This window comes from Camelus dromedarius, chromosome 8 (genome assembly GCF_036321535.1).
Source record: "Camelus dromedarius isolate mCamDro1 chromosome 8, mCamDro1.pat, whole genome shotgun sequence".
NCBI classification, from domain to species: Eukaryota; Metazoa; Chordata; class Mammalia; order Artiodactyla; family Camelidae; genus Camelus; species Camelus dromedarius.
This window is the reverse complement of record NC_087443.1, coordinates 78,296,820-78,323,568: the sequence shown is the minus strand read 5'-3', so window position 1 is coordinate 78,323,568 and position 26,749 is coordinate 78,296,820. Positions and strand designations below refer to the sequence as shown.

General features: G+C 44.9%; 1 protein-coding gene across 1 annotated transcript in view; it reads left to right on the top strand.

Annotated features, from left to right (window-relative positions):
* The first annotated feature begins 8,756 nt into the window (after positions 1-8,756).
* The window catches only part of ADAM12 (ADAM metallopeptidase domain 12), a 324,566-nt gene continuing 306,573 nt past the window's right edge, over positions 8,757-26,749 (top strand). The window contains exon 1 of the mRNA XM_031461975.2: positions 8,757-8,844. Within this exon, the coding sequence (XP_031317835.1) occupies positions 8,757-8,844 (88 nt within the window). The remainder of the gene's footprint in view (positions 8,845-26,749) is intronic.

Genomic DNA, 26,749 nt, shown 5'->3' with positions numbered 1-26,749 from the left:
TAGGTCAATGGCCACAAATGTAAGCAGAAGAAGGAAGTGGGGCTGAGCTCCAGAAAGACTTCACGTTTAGACCTCTGGTGCCTGCTCTGTTGAGGCCGAAAGGACCATCTGGCCGTGGAGGAGCAACACCAGACACTCTGTTGTACGTTGCTGACCCCGTGACTTTTCTTTTCCAAGATGGCCGCCTCGAGGACGGAGATCACGGTCGCTGGTCACCAGCACCAAGATGGCAGATTTAAGGGTTGGGGACGACAGGCTGCCTGGGGATGACTAAGCCGGGTCCTTTTTTCTCCCTCTATGGATAGGTAGAGGAGTGGCTGGCTTTGAATAGCAAAACCACACTTCTGGTAATGCTTCTGGTATTCCAATGCAATGCAGTTGGACGTGGAATCCAATCCCACATCACCCCCACCCAGAGTGATGCTACAGTTAGTTCCCTCTGTGCTGCTGGAAAGCTGCCTAAAAGGATTAGGCTGCAGGAATGGCTTTTACCTTACTTTAACGGTCTCCTCTGTAATGATACGTTGCTTCCTCACCACGCTGGCTCATTTTTCCATATGGCACTCGAGACTGTCTACATCCTGCCCCAAGAGAGACAGCATTTTCCTGATGGTGCAGGATTTTGATTTCCCAAGACTAGCTTTTGTAAGGTTTTTTTGGCACTCTACCAGGTGCAAGGGGCTCTCTCATCTCGGAGATTATGATTTTTTAAAAAACCATCAGATTTGATGTTGTGACCAAGGATCTTCCATGTGACTTTCTGAGTTATTACCAACACACATTTCTGGTTTTAAATTATTCTGACTCATGCTCTTATTTGTGTTTTTCCAGTGTTGGCAATATCTCCAAGTAACCACAATCCTTATCCATTGTCTGATTACCAGAACAAAACACAGTTTGGCATTGTTTTAGAGTTTTAAAGGAGTTTTATTTTGTTTCTATTAAATTTAAAATAGGACCAGAAGTAACAGACTTAGGTAAAAACCGATGATTTTTAGGAAAAAAAAAAAAAAAAAAACACGTCCTGGTGCAGATTGCAAGCTCTGTGGAAGTCAGCTCTAACTTGATTTGCAATGGTAATGAGCCTTTAACTGGAATAATTATAGAGGTTATTGGGAGAACGGATTGGGAAAGAAATGAAATATTGCCTGCTTATCTTGTTGGACCTCAGCAATAAATACACTTACATGGAATCACTGTGTTTGAGCCTGGACGGGACAGCTGTATAGAGAGGAAAAGTCGTAAGGCCCCAAGTGGAACAGGGTCACACAATGGTTCATTTATCCACTCAACCAGAGATTGCTGTCCCTTCTCTTTGCCAGGCTCTGGGCTGGGCACAGGCGTAGCAGGTGGAATAGTGAGCAAGTGAAGGAAGTCTGCCTGCAAGGGGCTCCCTGTCTAGTAAGGCAGACCTGCTCCCACAACAATTATTCTAGTACAGAGTGGGAAGCCTGACGCTAGCAGGGGACACACAGAACTGTGCAAGCAAAGAAAACACAGAGGAAATGGCACCTCTCTGGGCCTTGAGCCATGGATCAGTTGATGGAAAGGGGGAGGACATTCTGACATGGAGAGAAGCTTATGGAAAACCATGCAGTGTCCAACACTTTTCAAATCTTGAGTGGTTCCACGTGGCTAAAGGCTGGGGCCGTGCACCTGGGCAGGGAGAAAGATGAGGCTGGACACACTGGTTGTGGGCAAATCCCAAATCGCCTTTGGTGTTCCGTCAGGGAGACTCAACACATTACTGAAGGCGAGGAGGCTCCAGTGACATTTGTCTGATTTTCACTTGAGAAGTGCTCTTGCAGTGGGTAGAATGACAGCACACCAGCTCCAGGAGCCTGTGACTGTCACTAAGGGGATGTCCTGTGGTTCCCTAGCCCTGGGGCTCCAGGGGGCAAGGGGCGGAGGGCTCAGACTCAGGAGGGAGTTCTGAGGTCTACCATACAGGACTTGATGACTGATTAGAAAGGCGTGGTTGAGGAAGAGAGAAAGGAAGGGGTCAGATGTGACTTGAGTTTGGGGCCAGAATCAGCAGGGAGGAAATGAAACAGAAGACCCCTGGAGTCAGAGAGACCCAGCGTGTCCCATCTAAGCTGTACCACCTTTGCATCTGTGGGCAAGTCCTTTTCCCAAGTCTCTGTTTCTTCAACAGAAGAGTAATTAGTAGGATTTGATGAAGGTTGATGAGCTCCTGGAGGCCTGGGGCAGAGTGGACACAGGACAGATGCTGTCTGTTGTGGTCATTTTAGGTCTCCTGTGCATCACAAGACTAGGAGGTCATGAGAATGGGGGCTGTTGTCTGTGTCCCTAACCTCCAGTGCAGGACACAGAAGGAGCTCTGGGGATGTTTGCTCAACTTCTTTTCTTTATTTTTCAGCCCAGCCTAGGACAAAGGGAGCTGAAGAGTTGCTTGTGAGGATTGTTTAAACATGCTGGAGTGAAAGGAATGCTGGCCATGTTTAAACCCCGGGAGGCAGCAGTGTGCTTTCCCCACTGAGGTGCCGTAGGCTTACAGTGATGGGGGAGCTGCTGAGTCAGGATGTGGTGCTGGTGAGAAACGTCCAATGCTTGGTAACTGCTCAAAAACGAAAGTGACATCAGGTCCTAGACCAGAGCGTGGGGTGGGAGGAAACCCATCCGACCCCCTGCCCTAGAGACTGGAGTTGGCTTTTCTGCCTGAGTCCATCAGGGCGTTAACGGGAGACAGGAGCCCTGCCTTAAAGTGTCCGTCACAGAGGCATGGGGAGCTGGGGTCCAGGAAGTGGACTTAAATAGCTGCAGTGAAGATGCAGGACCCTGCAGCAGACGGGTAGACGGGCTGGGGACAAATACACCCACATCAGAGTAGCCAGCCCACCCAGAGCCACCCAGAATTGCTCCTTCACCCAAAGTAGAAACCAGTCCAGGCCTCCGAAGAGGAGTTAAAAGTCTCAGCTACAGAGACATTTCCACCCCCTACCCCTCACTCCACCCTCACCAATAAATCAGATGCAGCAAACCCGCCCCCCTGCTTCCCTCGGCCACATGCAGACCCTTCTTGGAGCTTCGTGGCCACATTTGGCCTCCACAGTTTAAGAGAAATCAAGAAACTGGAGAGGATCCAAAAGAGAGCAAAAAGCATGATTAAAGAGAGTGAGAATAGGACCCAAGAGGCAAGTTAAAGAAATTGGGGTTGATTTGCCTAAAACAGTAAAGACAAAATGGGAACTGCACTCTATACATGAAGAGGGACCGCTGTCCAGTTATTTCTCAAGTTCAAGAGCACAGAATGAGAGGCAAACGGCCTAATTTGCCACAGGAGAGATCAGGTGAAGAAGAGTTTCATGCCCGTGTGTGCATGTCTCAGAACGGCCTCCCGTGGAGTTATTATAAAATAAGGCTGGCCCCTGGGGGGTGGGGGAAGAAGGGGAGGAGATGTGCTGGAGACCAGGAGTTGTGGAGGCCCTGGCCTGCCTCCAAAGCCTCCTCCAATCCCAGCTGTCCTGGCTTCTGGGGCCCATGCATCTTTTCAGTTGACAAGTGAGTGGCCAGCCTGGATGGGTGGGGACATCTTTGCTTTCTCTAGGGGCAGTCTCTTCATCCAAGAGCAAGCATGACCTTTATCACATGTTCTTGTTGATGTGCTCACAATACAGTCAACAGCACAAGCCTGCAGGTTCTTCGGCACCTGGTAAGAAGTGTGTCACAACTTCCGCAAGTGGCCGTTTAGATCAGGTCACTGCGTGACTGGCTAACCGTGTGGTGAAAATACTCAGAAAACCGTGTGAAATTCTAGTCTCCTGGAGAATTGGCTCTGGTTGTCACAGCTGTTGCCATGTTTACGGGTACTATGCGTCACCGTGAGTTCAGTCACTCATTCAATCATCATTCACAAAAGGAACAGAGGCAGGATGTAAAACCAAGCTTATGTGCCGGTCTCCCTCTTCTGCTACCAAAACACCATGCAAAAGACGTACTCATCTATAGATGGGCTAACAGGGTGATTTGTTAGTAAACCAGGACACTTGTGAAAGTGATTGGGCGGGGGGTACTGTTATAATTATGCTAGGACAAACCTGGGACCGATGGCCACCCTGTCTGTAACTCATATTCAAAGTTCAAAAACAAGAAAGGAGGTGCCCTTGATAATTGAAATGATTGGGGATCCTTGGAAGCTAGAAAAAATACAGAAATGGAATGCTTGCTTTATTAAATATGGATTAGTCATCTGTTGCTGTGTAACAAATTACCCCCCCCCCCAAATGTGTGGCTCAAGTCAACAAAAATTCATTATTTCATGCAGTTTCTGTGGCTCAGGAGTTCAGGAGCAGTGCAGCTGGATGGGCCCACCTCAGAGACTGGAAGTTGCAGTCAGAAACTTCCCTGGGCTGCCATCGTCTGAAAACTTGTCTGGGGCTGGAAGATCCACTTCCAAGATGGTGCACTGATGTGGCTGATGGCATGAGACCTCAGGTTCTCACTTCGGTCCTTCCCCATTGGGCTGCCTGAGATTTCTCACCACGTGGCAGCCAGTGTCCCACAGAGTGAGTGACCTGGGTCACTCATGCTTTTCATGACTTGTCTCAGAACTTACACACCAGTCACTTTGGCCCTATTTGATTTATTAGAATGAGTCCCTAAGCCCAGCCCACATGAGAAGGGAAGATTAACCTTTACTTCTTAAATGAAGGAGGAGCTTTATATATTTGATCATTCTTGTTGTGAGTTCATGTTTGTTTTTGAGAGTCCCCATTTGCCTTTCTCTGAGGACTGTCATTTCATTCAGGCTTCTTGACTGGTGGTGGAAGAGAACGGACAGGTGCAGCCAGGGGTCTGTCTCAGCAGCTGGTGATTTGCCCGTGGTGGCTCTGCTCCTCCTGGGTGTTGTCAATCACTTGGGGTACTTACAATGGGCTCTCTTGGCGGGTAAGTTCCCCACCACCGTAGGCATATAATGGGGAGTTGGATGGTCCATTGACAGGGTGACACAGAGAAGTATAGATGGGGGTATGGAGCTAGTCTAAGTGACCTTCCATGTGCCTTCTGGCTTGAGCATCCATGAGTTCCCGATATCCCCAAGAGCATTCTTTCTTTGGTGTTTGGACGGGCTACTTAAGTACCAATTCTGTGCAACACTGGAAGTATCAGACCCAAAAGGGGTTAATCTGCCCAGAGGAGGCTCTTTGGGAGCAAGTTTCTAGAGGTGAAGGCATGGACTCTTGAAGTGAGAAGGTCTAAGAAAACAAAATGGATTTCATATTATTATAGGCTGAGAGGATCATGAGTTTCAATCTCCCCATGAGATGGAATTATAAAGATTTCCAAGAATCCTAATCATGGGGCGATTGTGTTTGTTTACTTTTGCAGCAAGCCTTGGGAACTGTGCTTGGATAGATCAAAGCTGTTTTGTGAGCCTGTGTCTGAAGCTCCATCAATAAGTCGAGTGGCAAGGACGCTGACCCTTTACTTATCGCAGAAATCAGGAGTGGCTGGCTGTAAAGTCCTGGCTTAAGAAAGTTTGCCTCCATTTTTCATCTGCTGGTACTCAAAGCAGATTCAACTAAATGTGAGCACGGGTTAAGAAATGAGTGCCCGGTTCATTGTGAATGCCAGACTGTGGAGCAAAAATAGGATACAGGAAACGGTATTGCAAAGGTCAATTCTTCTGGAAAGGAAGGGACAACAAGCCATCTATCTGAAATTTTAATGAGCAGATCCTGGCCTCTGACCCCATACCATTACCTAACAATCTAGTATTGAATGCCATGTCGGCTTCCATTTCCTGTGAACCAGGGGGCAGAGTTTCCATCCAGAGGCTGACCATCTGCCGGACGTACAAGTCACTCTCTGCCTAGCTGGCTGTCACCAAGGAGCATGAAGTCTTTATGGATAAGCGTCAGCCCAGGCTCCTTGCTTCACAAGAGGTGGTGAATCACAGGACTGAGAAACTAGGGCTAGTGGACAGGGTTTTCTTTTTTATCTTTCTTTTTGCCCCCTGCGTTGGCTGTGGGTTTTTTTTTTTTTCCCTCCCTTCAATCAGAAACAAACCAAGGACAGCCCTGGGGGCACATTTAGCCCTTTGGAGAGAGCTTTGCAACTTTCACGTTTAAAAAAAAAGGACATCTATAGTCAAGAGCTGAATATTAAAGGACAAAAAGAAATGGATCATTAGGAGACAAAGGCTAAAAAGACCCTCTGCCCAGCGCCCAGCCACAGTGAATAAACAATTTAACTAGTCATGAAGGTTCAAGAGGCCAGCAGCTGGGCTCGTTCTAAAACGAATCTTCCCCACTGACCTTAAAGGAAACAATTTTAAACTCTCTTGTGCAGTGTTTCTGAGGGCTCAGTGGAACACAAGCAGCAGGACCACCTGAGCACTTGCTAAAACTGTCCTTCCCAGACCCCCCTCATGAGAACCCCAGGGCAAACGTCAGGGACGTGGATTTTTAGCAAACACTAGGAATCCCGTGGGTTGGGGAGGCACTGGATTAGCTCACTGAATGCTCGCTCCCACGCAGGAGGTTTGTATTTTACTTTCACTTAACAGACGATGAACTGAAGGTTGGGAATTGGAAGTAAGGACAGAGGCCGCGTTTGCAAGGACCTGGTGTGAGCTCTGACCCACTTCTCAGTCCTGTGACCACGGGAAAACTACTTAACCTTTAGACTCTGCCATTTCCTCATCCGTATCTTCAGGATTTCAAAATGAAATAGTGCAGGTTTAGCACAATACTCCGATTATATGAAGTGTGTAATAAATAATGTAGTTCACAAGCAACCGAATGATTACAAAGGGGCTAAGTAACCAGCTCACGCCCGTCAATAGCTGTGATTTATCAGTTTGTCCTACGAGACAGAAAAGCCTTTGAAGGCAAGAGGCATTTCTCATTAGTTTGGTTTCCCAAGTCTCCAATGTAGTGTTGCTAATTGCTGATTGAGTGAATGAATGAACAAAGGACAGGCAGAGGGGTGCGTAGTAGGGCTGGATTCAAACTGGGACTTGGACCCAGGCCTGGCTCCCAGTGGAGCTCTGAGATGTCCTGGCGCTGAGAAGGGGGCCCTGGGGCCAGTGCCTCTGGCTTTTGGTTTTTTTAAAAAAGGCCTGCACTTTGTTGAGAAAGGTTGACCTGGTTCTCGGGAACACTGCAGAAACCTGGGAGTAAGGGGGAGAAAGGAGAAAAGCTACTTTCCAGTAAAAAGAGATGGCTTGAGAGGGAGTGTCCTCAGATGCTGGCTGAATGCCTCTTGGACGGGGGCTTGGGTCTCAAATTCGTGGGAGGTCACAGGACAGAGTTCTGCAGGGCACTCTCCCTCCCTGCGGCACAGTAGGGTCACCTGGGGCTTTGGAAACGATTCAGGCTCCATCCATGGGTGGAGATTCTGAGTTAATCTGGGTGGGGGTGTTATTTTCTGGTTAGCCCTTAGCGTTCTAATAGGTGGCCAAGGGTGGGGATCACAGTGGTTCCACAAGGTGGGGCGCAAAGCCATCCTTGATCTGTCCAGCTCCTGTAGTCTGTGTGACCCCTTCCTTGCTGCTACCGATGGTCTCGGAGAGGGCAAGTTCTGTTATAAGAACTGATACTGTGTCTCTGCGAGGCTGTGGGGCAGAAGAGGGAGAGACCACCAAGAACTCGGATTCGTAGGCGACGCCCTCCATCCACTTCACTGATACTTCCCAAACACTCGGTGCTCCCTGGGCTCCGCGGCCTGGAGAGGCTCATTTAAAGGCGTGGGAGGGAGCCTAGGAATCTGTATTTTTAACAGACACACCCAGATGTTTCTCATGATCAGAAAAGTTTGGGAAACATCGCCGTGCACCCCGTTTCGGGTCCATGCCATGGAAGAGAGAAACTCTTCTACTAACGTAAAACCTAAAGCCGATCTACTAACGTAAAATCTAAAGCAATGAGTCAAAAGCAGAATGCCCGGACGTCGCGTGCCAGCGAGTCCAAGCTCATTCTCTGGCACCGAGATACCCGTTCAGGGGCTTAGGGAAGCGCGTCCGGGTGGTGGACAGCCTTTCAAACCTGCTACCCGCGTTCCGCGGGTTCCCGGCGAGCCGGGAGCGAGCAGCCGAGTCATCGTTTCCAGCCTCAGACTGGAAAGCTGGACCGTGCAGCCGCGTGTGCTCTTGGCAGCCGGGCGCCCGGGGCCCCGCGGCCACATCATCCCGGGGCGGGGATGTGTGCGCTCCGGGCGCCCGCGCCGCCACCGCGCCACGTCTGTGCCGCCGGGGCGCGCGGCCCAGGAGGCGCCCGGCCCGAGCCGCCCCGGGGGTGGGCGAGCGCCGGCTCTGGGCGGGACCCTGGCGGGGGACCCTGAGCGGTCTCTAGGACCCGCGGGACGCCGCCGGCAGGCGGGGGTGCGGGGGAGACGATAATTTGTTCCGTGGTAATGAGACCGGTGACTGTTGGCCGTGGATCCATTTCACAGGCCTGCCTTCTCTCACTAACGATCTTCCTCGTCCCCGGGCCAACTCGGACAGTTTGCTCATTTATTGCAACGGTCAAGGCCGGCTCGTGCCAGAACGGCGCGCGCGCGCGCACGCACGCACACACACATACACACACACGCCGGGGAAAACTTTCTTTTAAAAAAATGAAAGCCTAAACTAGCTCTTCAGCGGCCGGGCACTGCGCGAGGGGCTCGCAGTTGACTCCCTGCAGCAGGAAATCCCTCGGGTCGCGCCGCCCGGCCCCCGCCCGGCGCCCGCGTGGGATGGTGCAGCGCTCGCCGCCCGGCCCCGAGAGCTGCTGCACTGAAGGCCGGCGACGATGGCAGCGCGCCCGCCGCCCGCGCCCCCCGCCCGCGCCCTCCTGCTCGCCCTGGCCGGGGCTCTGCTCGCGCCACGCACGGCCCGAGGTAAGTCTCCAGAGCCCAGGCGGCTCCTTTGCCGGTCCCTGGCTCTCCCCTCCCGCCTGCCGCTCAGGGGCATCCTCCGGCTGGGGACTCGCCCTCCGGGGGCACCTCGCGCCGCACCCGGGGGACACCGAGTGGCAGGATTGCCCCGCCAGGCGGCGCGCGGGGGCGCTGCCACCGAGCCCGGGGGCCTCGGGCTCCCAGCTCAAGAGAGGACCCCCCTCTCCCTCCGGCCCCCACCAGGTGCCAATTCCCTGGGGGAGGAGGGAACACTTGGCTCGGGGCCCGGAAGCCGCCTGCGCTTAGTCCGAGTTGCACAGACTTGGGGCTTCTCCCGCGTGTCCTCCCCTCTCGGGGATCATTTGCGACGGTGTCTCTCTGCCTTGACAGTTACACGTGTCGCCCGGGATGATGCGCGTCGGGTCATCTCACCCAGTCCCTTAGTGAATCCCCTCACCCCAGGCCCCGGGTCAACCCTCCACGAGGTTTCCTTTCCACCCCTGCCTCCCCCGCGGATACACTTGGGGGACGCACAGGAACCACGCAGGTGAGCCAGCCCCTTCTCCGCAGGTGTGTCTGCTGCGTCGCACAGCGCTCTCCATTTTTAAAATTGACTCTTTCGCCTACTTTTCTCGTTTTCTTTGGATCGCTCCCCAGTTGTCCGTGGAGGCCAAACCTGAGCAGCATTTTTCTGTCTCCCGCCACTCTGTCAGTCATTTTCTCGGCTAAATAATCTCGCTTGTGTAAAGTGACGGCTCATTCCGAAGTTAAACTGAAGTGTGGCTATTACAGCAGTTTTAGAGATCTAGATTTCCCCACGTTGCATCCTCTTAAAATCGGGCACCCGTGGCTCCTTCGTTTTTGCATAATGAGAACTCAAACAGCAGGTGCCTTTGTAAAAAATCCGGAGTTTCCTCCGGTCGCCGCAGCCGCCGCCGCCGCCGCCGCCGCCGCCGTCTTTCTGCCGCTAGAGGCGCTGTCGGCCTATCAATGAAAGTCTTGCCTTGGCTTCCAGTTCTAAATTTCTATGATTCTATTTAACAGGCATTTACTTTTCAACAACTGGCCTCAATCACGAACCATTACCACCTTATGGTATGTTTTATTTGCAATTGCCACTGCCCTCCTTCATCCCCACCGCATCTGCTGTAATGTGGCCACCCCCACCCACCCCGTGAAAATCCACGCGGCAATGAAGACCAACTTGGCAATGAATGATTAAATAAAAGGATTGCTCAAAGCAAGGAGGAAACAGTGAAAAAAAACAAGAAAGAATACTGCTGTTTAGCTAAGTAACTCTATGACCTGCAAGTGAAAATAATAGTAGTCAAAAGTATTTTGAAAGACTTTTGTACAAATTGGTCCTTTTGAATATTTATTGAGAAAGAACTTTTTAAAAACTGAAACAGAATCTCAAAGTGTGCCCGAGGTGATCTTTCGCTTGGCACATGGTCTGCACACATAAACAGAAGTCCACTGAGCATGGACAGTAATTTTTTAGAGGAAAATGTTTACAGAATCAAGCTAATAATGAGAAATTATTTCATAGAGGAAAGGCTTTTATTAGTTTATGACTGCAGCTTTGGTAGAGAGGGTTTTTCCTTAGGATAGATGTGACTCAAAATAGAAAACCGGTTAGGCCTATACATTTAGAGTGGGTTACATGCTGCCATATCCCAGGATTCACTGCTTGTTTATCCTTGGATTCTCAGTATCAAGTCTTAAATCCATCAGTGCACCAAATCATAGCACTGAGGTTGCTTAAAAATCCAAACATATAATGAAACATTTCTTTGTGTTGGCAAGAGAAAGGGAGGGATTACTACTTGTTGAAGGCAAAGCATATTTGGGGGTTTATCTCTGTGCGTTACAGTGAGTCCCAGAGCAGTTGCCTCCTTGGTACCCTCCCGTAGCTTCTCAGCCCTGGTGGATCCAGAACAGAACCTGACCTCCCAAACCCTCTGTTCCTGAATCCATTCTGTCCCCAGATGCCTCATTCAAACACTTAGAAAAATCATCCCTGAGTCTCCCCTTCCCCTCCCTAAGCCACCGACCTCCAAAATGTGTTCCCATCTCCCCACGTCCCCCCATTTTCAAAGTGTGCCTTCTTCAACCTAGGCCTCTTTTTCCTCCTTCTTTTTATCTCTTCTGCAGAAGCCTCTTATTCCCAGGGCAGTAGCCTCCTAACTCGTCCGCTGGCTTCCCCGCTTGTCCCTGCACAATGTACTCTTCCTAGCACCACAGCCAAGGTCATCAATTTCAATCATGAGTTGGATCATGCTGGTTTCCTGTTTAAAACTCTCCAGTGGCTTTCTATGGGTCTTAAGAAAAATCCAAACCTCTGGATAACCTAATGCCTGTTTTCCTCTGTTATCTCCCTTATTCTTCCCCCGCTCACTCTACTCCAGCCACATGAGCTTCTCTTCTTTCCTGCTTTCCAATGTAATATTGTCATAATTATTTTAAAAAACCCAATTTTTAGTGTTTGCACCTTGAAGCAACTATTATTTATGACTGAGCCATAGGATGTTCTATAATTCCATTTCATCCCTCTTTCAACTTTTTGTTTTTCCTAGAGTTAATATCTGCTTTGTTTTTGTTTTTTACTGTTTTGCTTTGTCTCCTGTGTACCAATCTCTACTTTACCTCCAAACTCTCTGGGACAGTTAGTAAACTCCTTTCGACATGATCAAACACATTGGGTAATCTATCCATTATTTTTCTTGCTTTCTCTCTTGGAACCCTTTTCTTTTTGTTCTAGTATAAACTGCTTACTTTTACGCAGGCATTTGAGCTGTTGTCTCAGGATTACCATATTACCAAGATGCTAGAAACATCCTTCCTGTGTTGGGCCACCTGTTTTCTGAACACCGTAACTTTCTGTTTTTCAGTTTATTTCTTATTTTTGTGGGGCACATGTTTTAGTAACTTCCTGAGAAGGGCATGTGGGAGATAAAACTTTGATAACTTGTAAGGAATGTTTAAATACTTTCCATAGCAGATAACAGAAAACCTGACTACAGCAGGTTTTTTTTAACCTCTTCCTAACAAGCATTTGTGAAGTAAGCAGTGTAGCAGCTGGTATATTGGGTCATTGATACTATCAGGGACCCCCAGCTCTTACTTTTGCTTGTTTCTGCCATAATTACATGTTGACTCTTACTTTTGCTTGTTTCTGCCATAATTACATGTTGACTTTTGCATTTATGCCTACTGACTCATGGTCTCATGATGGCTGCTGCACATCTTGGCATTATATCTGCATTCTAGGCAGTGATAAGGCAGAAGAGGCAAAAGGCAGAGTCAGCCCCATCTATTTCTTGGGAAATTAAGAATTTCCAGAAAATTCTGTAGCAGACTTTCTCCTGGCTAGACTGTGACACAGGGCCACTGCTCATTGCACGGGAAGATAGACAAGTGAATATTTTTCATTGTACACATTGGTGTTTCAAACAAAACAGAGTTCTATGAGTAAGAAAGAAGGTTGGAACATGTGTCTGCCATATCTTGCATGCATATATATATATATATGCAAACCAGCAATATAATATATGCCACCTTTGATATATATATATATTCAAAGTGGTAGTATATATCATCTTTGATTGCTAGGTTTTTTAGGAATAAAATTTCAAGGTGGAAATCATACTTCCTCAGCATTTAATGAGGCATTTCTTCATTGTCTCTATGCCCATTGCTGCTTGGGAAGTTGCTGGCATAGTGACTGTAAATCCTTTAAATGTAGCCTTGTTTTCTTTCTCAAAGCTTTATCATCGTCTCTTAATCCTCAGTATTTCCCCATTTTGTGATGACAAGCCTTAGCTAAATTCTTATCAGTAGTCCTGCTAGCAACTCCATGGACCCTTTCTGTTTGAAAACTCACACTGTAAAGTTCCAGTGTACTTTCTTTTATCATTTCTTCAATGATTTTTTCCTCACTGTTTTTCTCACACTTTTTCTGAAACTGCGATTAGCTGAATGTCCCCACTTTCTGAAAACATCCCCTAATTGTCTTCACTATTGTTCGTCTCTTTTATTTTGTTCTGCTTTCTGGGTGAGTTGGTTTAATTTCATTTTCCAACCCTGCCACTCAAGTTGTTTATTTCTGCTACTATATATTTAATTTCCAAGAAATGTTTCTTATTCTATGAATGTTCCTTTCCCCCATAAGATTCTATTCTTTTAAAATAATGGATACAAGATTTCTCTGAACTCTTGGCATGTATTAATTTTATTTTTTAAACATTGTTTCACTCACTTTATTCTCATTGTTAGTTCTCAGACCCTGCCCCCACCCCCATTTGTTGTAGTCTCTGACTTTCTTCAAATGTCTGTATTTTGGCTGTCTGTCTGTATTTAATCACAAGGCATTTGCTGGTTGAAACTTCTGTCTGCTTCAAGGATGGCTTTAGTACTTGGTTGGCCTTCACGTTGCTAGGGGGAACCTCCATACATCACTGAGTGTCTTTTTTCTTGGGTTGGTCAGTTTCCCCAAAGAAGAATCTCGCCACCTCCTGCTGAGGAGTTAAGCCTCACTATGGGGTTTGTGAATTGAGTAGGGAACAGGGTTAAGGTGGATGTCTCACCTATGAAAATGCTTTGTTTATTTTTCTTTTTAAAAATCCTTTTGCTGTCAGTTTGGCCCTTTGCTAGCACTTCCTCATTCTCAGCTCTGCATGGAGGGCCTGCATACAGAACTTCTCTGTTTCAGTGTCTCCAGAACATATAGCTCCTCTCTGATGAAGTGGAAGGGACGGTCACCCACCTGTGCTGGCTTTGCAACCTTCCTATAGCTCTAACTGTTCCTTGGATGGTCCTTCAGCCCAGGCTGTACTGACTGTCAGAGGTGCCTAGTGCCTCCCATTCCCGAGCCTTGCCAAGCTTCTCCTCTTGCATCTCACTTTTTGATGGATTCCCTCCTCTCTAGGCGACAGGGTTCCAGCTCTCTTTCCTCTGTTAAGAAGGTAACCACTCGTCTTTCATCTTCCAAAGCTTTGTTGCTTTCTCTTACCTGTTGTTATTTTTTTCTCCTATTTTTTTATTATTATTGTGATTATTATTTGTACTGTAGGGTTTCAGGAGGGAGTGCTGACCTACGGGTCTGCCATGTGCCTTTAAAAGTCGCCCCACGCTTTTATGACCACACTCCACATACAGACGTGTTTTCTTTCTTTCACTTGTCATTTGGCCATTTCTATTTCTTCCTTATGGAAACAAAAATTACATCCATTTTTAAATGTTTCAAAACTTTCTTTAAAAAATCTATAAATACTCAAAATCAGCTTATACCTAATGAGATAGATGTTGCAGCTGTGGAAACTGTAAAGGATTTTTTTTTTTTTAAGGAATCCAACTACATCATCTAGAGAAGCTAACATATTTTTTCCTGGTGTAGAAGATGCTGTAATGAACTCATTACAGTTGCAAAAAAAAAAAAAAAAAAAAGAATTTTTTGTTGTTGTTGTTTTTGTATCAGAGTATGTTCCAGAAGCCTTTCTAAGCTAAATGGTTCCTGCAGTATCTCTGATTTATAAAGACAGGTGTGAGAAACATCTTCAGATGTTGCTTCTGTTCGGAACAGCTAGCCCTATAGCTCCCTGGCCGTGTGCCCACGGAGAGCTGTTTGGAACAGCTCTGTAGTGTGTACTGTTCTTTAATTATCAGCTCTCCGGGTCTGAGAGCGTGAACTTGATATAATCTATACTGAGTGTTTTGGGAAATAGTTTATCTGCATTTGTAGTAGCTGCTTCTTTATATGTGTTTGTTTAGTATTTTATTAAACCTAAAGTTTTCATACCAGCACACAGTTACTTAAAACGGCATTTGTTGAGTGTGTTGGTGCCAGGAGCTGTGGCAGGATTTTTGCATGCGCTGTCTCACTCGGTCCTCGTGGGAGAAGCTTGCAGTTGGCCCTGGTATTGACCTCAGGCTACAGAGGAAGAAACCGCAGCTTCAGGCTGTTGAGTGTCTGCTAAGCAGCAGATGCCGGCCATCTCTAGGCTGTGTCGTGATGGAGACCAGGTCTTTGCCTAGCTGTGGTTCACATTTTGTGATCTATATACTCTATTTCTGAAGTAATTACAACATCTATAGCAATGAGATTGTAATTTAGTTTCTTTTAAACAATACGGTAATACAGTTCGAATAAACTTTATTTGCCTGTAGAAATGAGGGCCTGGAGTATCATGCAAACTGCAGGCTCCCACTGCAATCCTCCAGCTCACTCTGCATGCACCCTGCTTCCTGGTGCCTTACTTAATGTCCAGTGTACCTCGCCTGCATCTGATTTATGAGATGGAGAAGCAGATAATTCAGTATCATATTGATATTTTGTATCCTTTAAACTTTGATGTCATCCCAAGGTGACATTAAGAGCTCATTTGCTAGGCAGCTGCTTAAAAAATTGGGCAGCCTCCTTGGACTCACTCCGGACCTTCCATCTGTTGACCTGCTCCTGGAAGCGCTGGCCTCCCCAATCCCTTTGGATGATCCGTTCTTAGAACTGTTGATACACACTGACTCGTCTTCCCTTGGCAGGGCGTGGGGTACACTGGCCTTCAGTTTGATGGAAAGACTCCTTGTTTTGTGTTTTGCTATATTTGTGATTAAAGCCAGGATAGGATTGAAGCGTTTCTCATGAGTCTGAATGTCATCTGAGAACCTGGTTTTGCTTTCTTAAATCCTGGGGGTTTTCGGTACTTTTCTTGGGAGCCTGCCTCAGGACTTAGAGTCTGTGTTATATTTATCTTTTATTAAGTAGTTTTTATTTTTATTTTTTAAACCATTTTTAATTTAACCATTTTTACCATTACCAATGGTTTCCCAATATTTAAACCATTTTTATTGAAGTATAGTTAATTTACAATGTTGCGTTAATTTCAGATGTACAGCAAAGTGATTCAGTTTTATTCTTTTTCAGATTCTTTTCCATTATAGGTTATTACAAGATACTGAATATAGTTCCCTGTGCTGTACAGTAGGTCCTTGTTGTTTATCATTTTATATATAGTAGTGTGTATATGTTAAGCCCAGTCTCCTAATTTATCCCTCCCTCCCACCCCACTTACCCTTTGGTAACCATAGGTTTGTTTGCTGTGTCTGTGAATCTATTTCTGTTTTGTAAATAAATTCATTTGTATCATTGTATTTAGATTCCACATATAAGTGATATTTTATGACATTTGTCATTCTCTTTCTGGTTTACTTCACTTAGAATGACGATCTCCAGTTCTATCCACATTGTAGATGGCATTATTTATTCTTTTTTATGGCTGAGTTAATATTCCATTGTGTGTGTGTGTGCGTGTGTGTGTGTGTGCATGCATGCCACATCTTCTTTATCTAGTTATTTGTTGATGGACATTGAGTTTGCTTCCATGTCTTGGCTATTGTATACAGTGCTCCTATGAACATTGGGGTACACGTATCTTTTTGAATTAGAGTTTTCTCTGGATTTATGCTCAGAAGTGGGATTGCTGGATCATATGGTAACTCTATTCTTAGTATTTTAATGAGCTTCCACAGTGTTCTCCATAGTGGCTGCACACATTTACATTCCCACCAGCAGTGTAGGAGGGTTCCCTTTCTCTACACCCTCTCCAGCATTTATTATTATAGACTTTTTAATGATGGACATTCTGACTGGTGTGAGGTGATACCTCATTGTAGTTTTGATTTGCATTTCTCTAATAATTTGCAATATTGAGTGTCTTTTCATGTGCCTGTTGGCCATCTGGATGTCTTCTTTGGAGAAATGTCTATTTAGGTCTTCTGCCCAGTTTTTGATTGGGTTGGTTACCTTTTTTCGTATTAGGCTGCATGAACTGTTTGTGTATTTTGGGAGACTTGACATTCTCATGACATCAAAGCTTCCTGCCATAAATATGGTCATTTATGTATATATTTAGTATTATTCAATACGTTAAATATTTTTTCTCTCTGAAGTTCTTGCACATCTTATCAAGATACATTTCAAGTTGCTCTAAGTACCTACTAAATTTGTTGTTATTCTGAATGGAATGGCTTTTTTTTAATTAAAAAATATTAATGTCGCTAATTTTATACATATGCAAAAGTAGACAGACTCACATAATGAACACCCATGTGTCTATAACTCAGCTTCAACAAGTACCAGCTCATGAGTATCCTTGTTTTATCTGTGGAATTGTATCTTTTTAAAAAGTCCTAATCGATGTTTCCTTTTTCAGTATAAATGGATGATTTTTGTACTTTTATTTTGAATTCGGCAACCACGCTCGATTTTTATTAGTTCTAATCGTTTGTGAGCCAACTTCATAGAAATTCTGAGAATTATCACCTGAAAAATGATGGTAATTTTTGTTTTTTCCTTTATAGTTCTTATGCATTCTCTTTCATTTTCAATCGTCCTTCTGTTATATTCACAAAAGTTGAAGATTTTCCTCCAGTTACTGCTTTCATTGTTTCACACAAGGTTTGCTTTTAGTTTTGTGTTATCGTCATCCAGGCCAAAATAGTCTACTACATGCATTATGATTTTTTGAGTGCTTAGTTCTTTAGACACATGTTTTGATTGGTGTGTATGTGAGTGTGTTTGTTTTTCACTTTCCAAGTGCTTGAGTAAGGTTAGTAACTCTTGGTTCTTGATGCCTGATTTTGTTGCACTGGTGTCCGAGAAGGTGATCTGTGGCTTATTAACTCTCATACATTTGAACTTTTCTCTATGAGCTAATACATGGTTCATTGTTGTAAAAGTTACATTTGTGTTTAAAAATAATGTATATCTTCTAAGTATTGTGTATGTATGTTTCTAAATATGTCAATTAGATTATGCTTGTTAACTGATGTCATAGTTTATATTATGACTAATATTTCTTGTTCAGTATTTTTCTGAGAGGTTATAAGAATCTAATACAATCATGGATTTTTTATTTTTCCTTATAATTCTGTCAGTTTTTGCAGCATACATTTTGAGGGTAGTTTGTTGGGTCCATTCAACTGTGTACAACTTCAGGTGTGTCTAAGGCAAATATTACTATTGATATATTTTCTCTTGGTTAGTATTTTTCTTGTATATCTTTTCTTATCTCTTTACTTGCAAATTTTCCATGTCACTATATTTCACGTGTCTATTATAAACAAAGTATGCCGAAATTTAAAAACTTTGTAATTGCTTCCTATTAACTGACTCCACTCCTTCACATGCATCATAACCTTTGATGTTTTTGAACTCTTCTTCCATTTTGTTCTCTATGTTCTTCCCAGCTCTATAAATTTAGAGGTTCTATATTCGATTCCCACAATTTTAGCGGCACTGCTAAATTTTTAACATTGCACTTCCGGTTAATAAGGTGTACATGTAGCCAATGACTCTGGCCTCCTAAACGCCACCACCGGCTGAGAATGCTTCCATGCCTTTCATCACGCCTCCCATTTGTTGTTATTGTTGCCTCGCATTTTAGTTCTTCCATTCTGAAGCACATCTCTCATCAAAAAAAAAAAAAAAACATCGGGAGGTAGTGGTAGATTTTGCTTTTGTTTTTAGTAGAACAAGCTTATTTTGATTTATCCAATGTAATCAGTGCCCCCCCCCCTTTTTTTTTATCATCGCTTCTTGCAAACCTCTTCCACCTCCCGGATTCAATTTGCCTCTTATCCAAGTAGTGTTGCATTGAAGATCTTTAAATAGTGAATCCTCTGTATTCGTCTGCCTGAAAAATGCTTGTTTTCTCTTTTTCTTACCTGTTAGCTTAGCTGTACATAGAATTCTAGGCTGAGAGTTACTGTCCTTTAACAGGCGTGCTGGCCTCTGCTGTCATTGTTGAGAGTCCTTTAGTTTAATGATTGTTCCCGTGCACTAAACGTGCCCTTTTTCTCTGGTTGCTTTTAAGGTTGCTCTCTGTTTGTGGTTCTGTACTTTAATTGCCATGTTTGTTGACATGGATTCATTTTCAATTTACGTATGTCTGGCCTTGCCGTGCTCCTTGAGGCCAACCAGTTACAGAAAGTTCCCAGTCATTATTGCCTCAATTACTGTCTTGTCCTTATTTTCTCTGTGATCTCCTTTGGAACTTTTTAATCTGTGGTTGGACCTTATCATTCAGCCGTCCTGTTTCTAACTGCTCTTCATCCCTTTATCATCCTGCTTGACATTCCGGGCGATGCCTCCAAATCTAAATTCCATTTCGTAATTCTCTCCTGAACTGTGTCTAGTTCCGGATTCCTATTTAAATGGCCTGTGGACTTACTTTGCAATTTCCAATGCCTGTTTCATTTATAGAAGCTTTATTTCATTCTTTTTTAAACCTAATAGATCTTTAAGAATAATGTCCCTTTACCATCTTGCATCATGGTTTCTATGTATTCTTCTAGTCTTCAAAATGTTTGGATTCATATGTTATTACCCCTTTTAGATTATTCTATTAACTCTATCTCCTAGGGCACTGAACCTGTATTATCATAAATTAACTCTCCTAATGCCTTGCAGGTTTGAATAGTGAACTCATTTTCAGCTTTTTCCCTTCCACCACTATGCCCTCCATGAGAGTGCTGTGCACCCTGGATTGAGAAAGGTCCAGGATAACAGGGTTTTAGTTATGACAGGTGTTTCAAGGGTTTTACTCAGCAGAGTATGTTCATTTCTCATCTTAGGAATTTTACACCACATGGCTATTGTAAATTTGGTCTCCACACCCACGTGGCAAAGGCTTGAAGTTTTGATTTCTCTTGGGAGACTGCCTGTCACAGGCCGTCTGGATAAACATAGCCACTTTGCAGTTTCTCTGGGACATTTGGTATAGTATTTCTAGCCCCTTGAACTTGGGAAGGACAGTCCTGCAGAATCTTGGCTTTCTGAAAGGATCTCATCTCCATTCTTGCATCTCTTGTGCTCCAGGTCATACCTCCTGTCATTAAAATTACAGCTCCTAGACTGAAGGCCGGTATCTGCTGGGTCTACTGGATTTCCATGGCATTGGCAGTGTTTGAATGCACTGGCTATGAATTCCCTTTTTATTTATGGATCCTGGTAATTTCCTTTCCTTTCTTTCTAGTTTAGTTATGTATGTGCCATAAAAGTGTCACATTTTATTTAACATTTTTATGTGTTTGTAGTGGGAAGGTTTTCTATCTGCATCAGTTCAGTTCTGCACATTTTCAGGACTGGAAGTCTCCAGCGTGGATTCTTTGATTCTCTAAGTCAGTATATTTGCCTGTCAATGTATCTATCCGTTTAATCCTGGATTTGTGCCAGGGGCTAAGGATGTGATGGTGAGAAAAACAGACACAGACGCTCCCCTCCTGGCATGTAGAGGGAGTGGATCCCAAAGATGCACAGAAAGGCGTCGAACCCACCTGGTACCCTGATTCTCGGCTTCTATTACTACTCCACAAACTGGGTCAGAAAAGCGAGTCAGCTGCTTTCCCGCTGGCATGTTAGTCTTTGCCTTGGCAGCTGCAGGGGTGAGACGTGCTGGTGATGGGGCCAAGCTGGGCTTTGGGGGTGAAGCCATCAGCTGTTCCCATCTCCCTCTGGCTGAGGCAAAATGAGAACAGCTGGGAAACGAGACCGGCCCACACTCCCAGAAGCTGCTCCTCTGCCAGCAGAGGTGTCAACAGAATTCCATTCATATGAGCCTTCCAGGAGCGTATGTTGAATTTGTTCCATACTTTAAAATTCCAATATAGAGAGTGGAGTGTATAATGAGGAGAGCCGATGATTGAAACACTCATCTTTGTAACTCTTGGCAGGGATAATATGATCCCATAGAGATCAGTGACTCCACTGAATTATCTAGAAAAATCGAATGCCTGGTTTGCCGCTAAAATCTGGACATGTCCGATTTTGTCTACTCAGTTCGTTAAGTTTTGCTTCCAGTTGCTTCGTGGGGAAAGTGTGCTCCTTGGAGCATAAGTTATTCAGCTGTAATAGATGGTCCTCCTAAAACTTCCTCTCCAAGTTGACACATGTTTCCGTCTCTTTTTCTTGTCTCTGCTCACCCTTCAAGTGCTTTTCAACCCCCGTTCTGACTCAACACAGCTGAGGGCCAAGTCGTTGGTTACGGAGGCCCAGTAAGAAAGAGATCCCGGAAAGGGTGGCAGAAGGGACTGGCTCGGGTCTAGTCTGAACAGCCAAGTCGAGACAACTGCCTGAAGCATAAAAAAAAAAAAAAAAAAAAAAAAAAAAAAAAAAAAAAATCCCTAAGAGCAGCTTCTGCGTCTCTTATGGGCAGAAATGACATCAAATAGCGAGATGTCTTTAACTTGTTCCCGCTGATGTGACTTTCACGCGGATTTAGTGGGCTACGAGTGCTGTGTGTTCTCATGCTGTAGTAATGACTTTGAGAGGAGGCTGGGACCATGGCCAGAGTTCCAGACCTGGATGAGAAGGCCTGACTCTGAGTTCTGGCTCGGCCTCTTTGTAGCTGTGTGACCTTGAGGAACCTACTAAATCGTTCTGAACCTCAGTTTCCTTGTTTGTCCAAGAAGAATCAGGTTATAGCCTGTCTCACTGGGTTGCAGAGGTCATCGAATGAGGGAAATGTTGGAAAATGCGTTTTATAATTTAAAGTCTTCCCTTTAGGGAAAGAGATGTGGGGGAGGGGTAAATTAGGAGTTTGGGATTAACATATAACACTGCTACATGTAAAACAGATAAACAACAAGGACCCACTGTACAGCACCGGGAACTATAGTCACTATCTTGTATAGCATATAATGGAAAAGAATCTGAAAGAGAAGATACATATGTATGTATAATTGAATCATTATTCTGTACACCTAAACTACCATTGTAAAGCACCATTGTAAATCAACTATAGTTCAATAAGACAAATAAAGTCTTCCCTGTAGATTGTGGGGCACGTGGGACCCCTGTTCCTTCGGTGACATCGATTTGCCCTCCTGTGTTGGGAGGCACAGATTTCTCAACATCCATGAGTCACCCTCCCGTCCTGCCCTGATGGGCGTACAAGTTAATCCCCAAGGTCAACAGAGGTTTGGGAGAGCTGGACATTTCTGCTCCTTTCTCCCTCCCACCTTAAGTCTCATTCTTTGCTCTTACTGATCTTGGACTGGGGCACCTCTGTTAACAAGGATCGTTTGAGATTGTCTTCGTAATGTCAGCTCTTGCAAATACCGTTTTGTTACAGCAAAACAAAACGCGTAATTGTTTCCTCCCTCTCCCTGGTATGGGACGTGTTGTGGGCACGGCATTAGGGCTGGAGAAGGAGGACAGGATGGCAGAGACCCAGGCCAGGGGCATTTTCCCAGCCCCTGGCTTCCGCTGGCTTCTTGAGAAAGGGGTTTGGGAGGATGACTAAGAGTAGGATTGCAAGGAAAATAACATTTAACATGTTTATCAGGGTTCTCTGTAGGTGTTAATAAGAATTACTGTGACGAATGGGAATCTTCCACGTTTTATGGGGGAAGCATAGATGTACACTCTTAACTTTGGTGTGAGGTACCACTTAGAGTGTGTGACTACAGCATGGTTACAGGCCCTGCATCCTTGTGGTCCCAATCAATGCAAGTGTAGAACATTCTGGAATCTGACAGAAATGTTCCACTAAGACTAAATGGTGTTATTTTCCCAATTTATAGAAAAAAATAATAAGTAAGTGGGAAGTTATTTTTTTCCCCACTGCCAAGATCGTTTATCTCCTGAATTTTTCTTAAACTATTGGTTCCGGCCACAATTGCCCCTGAGTGGCAAAGAAGCAAATGAATTTTCAGTAATGTCCACTCCACCTTAGTTCAGCACATCATCAGACAAAAGCCAAGGGCCCCAGTGTTACAGTTTTACCTGCGTCCCTGAGTAACAGTCACATTTCCCGATGGCAATTGCTCAGACTTTGAGGGCAGAATTGAGGAATTCCATAAAGGTGTTTTGGCTTTTGTGATTTCTGTGTGCCGGCACTGTTCCAAGAGCTTTACCTATGTTTTCTGTCCATCCTCACTACTCACCTGGGAGGTGGATACACGCGCACTCTCTTTTCCAGAGAGGAAAGCTGAGGTTAGAAAGTTAAACTTGCACAAGTTCATGCAGCTAGCAGGCGGCACCACTGGGGTTTTGCCCGTGAATTACTGTACAGACAGGAAATGCAGAAGCGGAATGTAGGCTGATCGCAGTGATAGTGATGACTCGGCAGGTGCCCTCTCTTTCAAGTCTCACTACAGCTCTGGGAGGTGTGTGCCAGTTTTATTTCCGTTTTACAGAAGCAGGGACAAGGCATGGAGAACTTGTGCCTTGCTTTAGCCCCTGCTTCTGATAAGAGGTTGAGCCAGGACCAAACTAGATGGAGGATTTCAGAGTCTACGTGATAAACCACTGGGCTCCCTTGGGAAGAACCAGGACTTCCAAGTGCCCGTCCAGGCTCAGAACCCCTCACAGCTGTCCCAGCTTGTGCTGATTTGGGGGTGTCGGGGTTTAAGGAGGAAGCAACTCATCTTTCTGGGAAGGCACTAAGTAGAGCAGTGCTTGAGATTTGCATTGCGTGGATCCAAGGAACTTCTCCTGCGGGTGGGTCCTGACCTCTAGGGAGTCACAGGAAAGATAGGACTAGTGACCCGTTTTCAAGGTCCAATATCTTTGACCCTTGTTTTTTCATTAAAGGACCATGTGGACTTGGCTAACATATGTTTTCTCTGCCGGGGAAACTTACTGTTTGATGATGAAGCATACTGTCCTCTGTTCCTTTTTTTTTTTTTTTTTTAATGTTACAGATATTTGTAATTCAGAGGAGCACAAATGTGACCAAGCATCTCAAAAGCATTTAGGACAAGGTAATTACCCTTTAGATACCTAATCCAGGCTAAGTCAGCGAATATCCTTGTTTACACAGTAAACATGTATGTTATTGGCTCACATGTAGAGGAATTCTATTTCACCTTTTACAAAAAGATATTTTTGAAAAGTTGTATATAAATTTTTTTGTAAATAATTTTTCCGTTACACTGTCCTCTATTCCATTCTCACAAATGAAACACAGGACTCACCCTAGTCACTTTCATCTGTGACAGCTATAGAGAATTTTAAAATTATAAACGCACATTCATGAATGTGTTGCTACCAATTGTTGTGTAACAAATTACACAGCTTAGTGATTTAAAATGATACGCATTTGTGATTTCACAGTCTTGTGGGTCAGGGACGTGGGCACAGCTTAGCAGGATCTTTGCTTTGGCTTTTGACACAGGCTGTAATCCAGGTGTCAGCCAGGTCTGGGCTCTCTTGTGGAGGCTGGACAGGGAAACGATCTGCTTCCACACTCACATGTTATTGGCAGAATTCAGTTCCCCAAGAGCTGCTGACCGAGGGTCTCAGCGCCCCACTGACCGTCATCTGGAGGCTTCTCGCAGGGCCCTTACGTGCCCTCTCCAGCTGTGCAGCTGGGAAGGCAACAGAGAGCGTCTGCCAGAAAGGAAAAGGTCACAAGTCTTTGTAACCTATTGCCCTATTCCGCTGGGCAGAAGCACGTCCCCGGGCCAGCCCCTCGCTACGGGAGGAGATCACACAAGGGTGTGAACACCAGGCGGCAGAGTCGTTGGGGACCGTCGTACCCGTCTGTCTACCGCAGTGAGTGTCGTTAATATCAGCTGTCAAAGCTAGGAGCTCTGGTTTGCCGAGTTACCCGCCGACTCTATAGAGGCACCAGAATTAATAGCTGTGTCCCTTAGTCAGGTGGTTCTGTGTTTCTGCCTTTTTCCCCTTATCTGTTCAACTGTTGCATGTCCTTTTGTGCTGCAGTGAATTCTTTGCCTCTGCCACACAGTTCTTGCCCCGCCTTAAGCTCCAGCATTTGGCCTGACTCCTACTTGGCCTGGACATCACCGCTTCAAGGTATCCCGTTCTTGGTCCTTGCCGGCCCACTCCAGGGGAGGATGGAGGAGAGGTCCCCTTGCCAAGCACGCTCAGAGCGCCATTTCTCTATCAGAGTCTCTGTCTTCCTGGTTAGAATTTAAGCTCCGTGGTGACGGAGAACATATCCATCTCTCTCTCTGCTGTCCCCAGTGCATAGCGCGTCCCGGCTGCTCGGTGAATATCGGCACAATGAGCGAACAGCCCCACTTCCTTGGCTTCTCTTTCTTTTCAGCAAATGTGGTTCACTAAAGCTCTATTCTTCACCGAAATGTTTTGTTTTTGTACAACTTCTCATGTAAACGAATGAGCATATTTGGGAAATCTTTTTCAAAAAGACCAGGCGTCCTAATATTTGGTAGAGAAATGGCAGTGAGTTTCTGAGTGACCCCCAAAGAAACATCTCTGGGGAATACTAGGGAACTCTTCTTCGAACGTTACTTTTATTGGGTAGAAAATAATTAATCATTTAATAAGAATTGAAAGAGTCTCTACCTTTTAGCTCGTTCCCGTGATCTCACTGAGGAACACACGGTGTGAGTAGCTCTGTGCTGGCTCGGGTTTGAGTTCCCTCTAACTAGTACCTAATGACCTGGTGAAGACAAACCTAACTGTGCTGTGCGTTCACTCTTTTCCTTTTCAGCTGCACTCCTCCCCCGTTTTAAACTTTTGAAATGATTTTGACCCAGATGAGTCAAAATTCAACTGGAGGATTAAATGTCTCTTTCTCAAACCAACTCAACTTCAGCAACTGGAAAAGCAACAAAAAAACAAACCACAAAACCTCTCATCAGGCTAATTTGCAAATCACAAATTTTACTTTGTTTTATATTGTTTCCTTACGTTGGCCTTGGTTATCCTTTCATTTATGTCCACGTTGGATGATTTCAGTGGTTTGGGGAGAAACATCTCTATATACAAATGTCTGAAAAACATCAGAATTCCTTGTTGGTGAACTCAACAGTAATTGTGGAAGTACAGTTCTGAAGGTTGTGCCCTATTTATTTTTATTTTTATAATACATTTTTCTCTTGGCGGTTTACCATCAGTCCTTTGCCTACGTAGCTTAAACACTAAGCTTGGCTCACAAAATACGGAAGTAGGTTATCAAAGGAAGAGTGAAATTCATGTTGCTGAGGAGTTTTAATACAAATAAGGCACAGTCCTGGGAGTGTGGACTATTTAGGTCCACAAATTAGCACACCTATTCATTTCCTCTGGGTGGGTGCATGTGTGTGGAGAGAGAGAAAGAGGAAGAGACAGAGAGCGAGCGAACGCTGCGCTTGATTTCCTAATATTTCATTAAAGATTTTTGTCTAAGAAAATAAGAGATACTGCTTTGTAATTTTTTTTGTTGCATTCTTTTCTGGTTTGGCATCAGGGTTATACTGGCCTCATAATGACAGTCAGGGAGGCGCTCCTTCCTCCTGTATTCTGTGAAAGAGTTAGCATAGAAATGTTATTATTTCTCTCTTAAGTGTCTGGTAGAATTCATCAGTGTAGTTGTCTGGGCCGGGAGAGGGGTGTGTCTGTGTGTGTGCGTCAGGGGAGAGAATTAGTCATCAATTCAGTTTCTTTAACAGATAGAAGGCCGTGAAGACAGTCCTCATTCTGTGCCAGTCTTGGTGATTTGTGTCTTTCAAACTACCTGTCCATGTCACCTGAGTAAACAATTTATGGCATAACAGTTTTCCTAGTTTTTTTTTTTTTAACCATTTTAAAGCCCATGTTACCTGTAATGATGTCCTCTTTTTAACTCCTGAAACTCATAAGTTGTGATTTCTCTCACTGTCTTTCATCTTGCCAGGAATCTAATAACCTTATCAGTGCTTTCCAACAACCCACTTACGGTTTCAAGGATTTTCTTTTTCGTTTGTTTTCTATTTCAGTGATTTCTGTGCTTTAGTATTTCTTTCCTTTTTCTTTGTCTGAGTTGCTTCTCTTATGGGGGGGGGCTTAGGTTATTGACATAAATAATCTTTCTGCTTTTCCTGTGTTAACACTTGAAAAGATAAACCATCCTGTAAAAGCACATCTTGAGTTACGCATCGCAGATTTTCACAGGCGGCATTT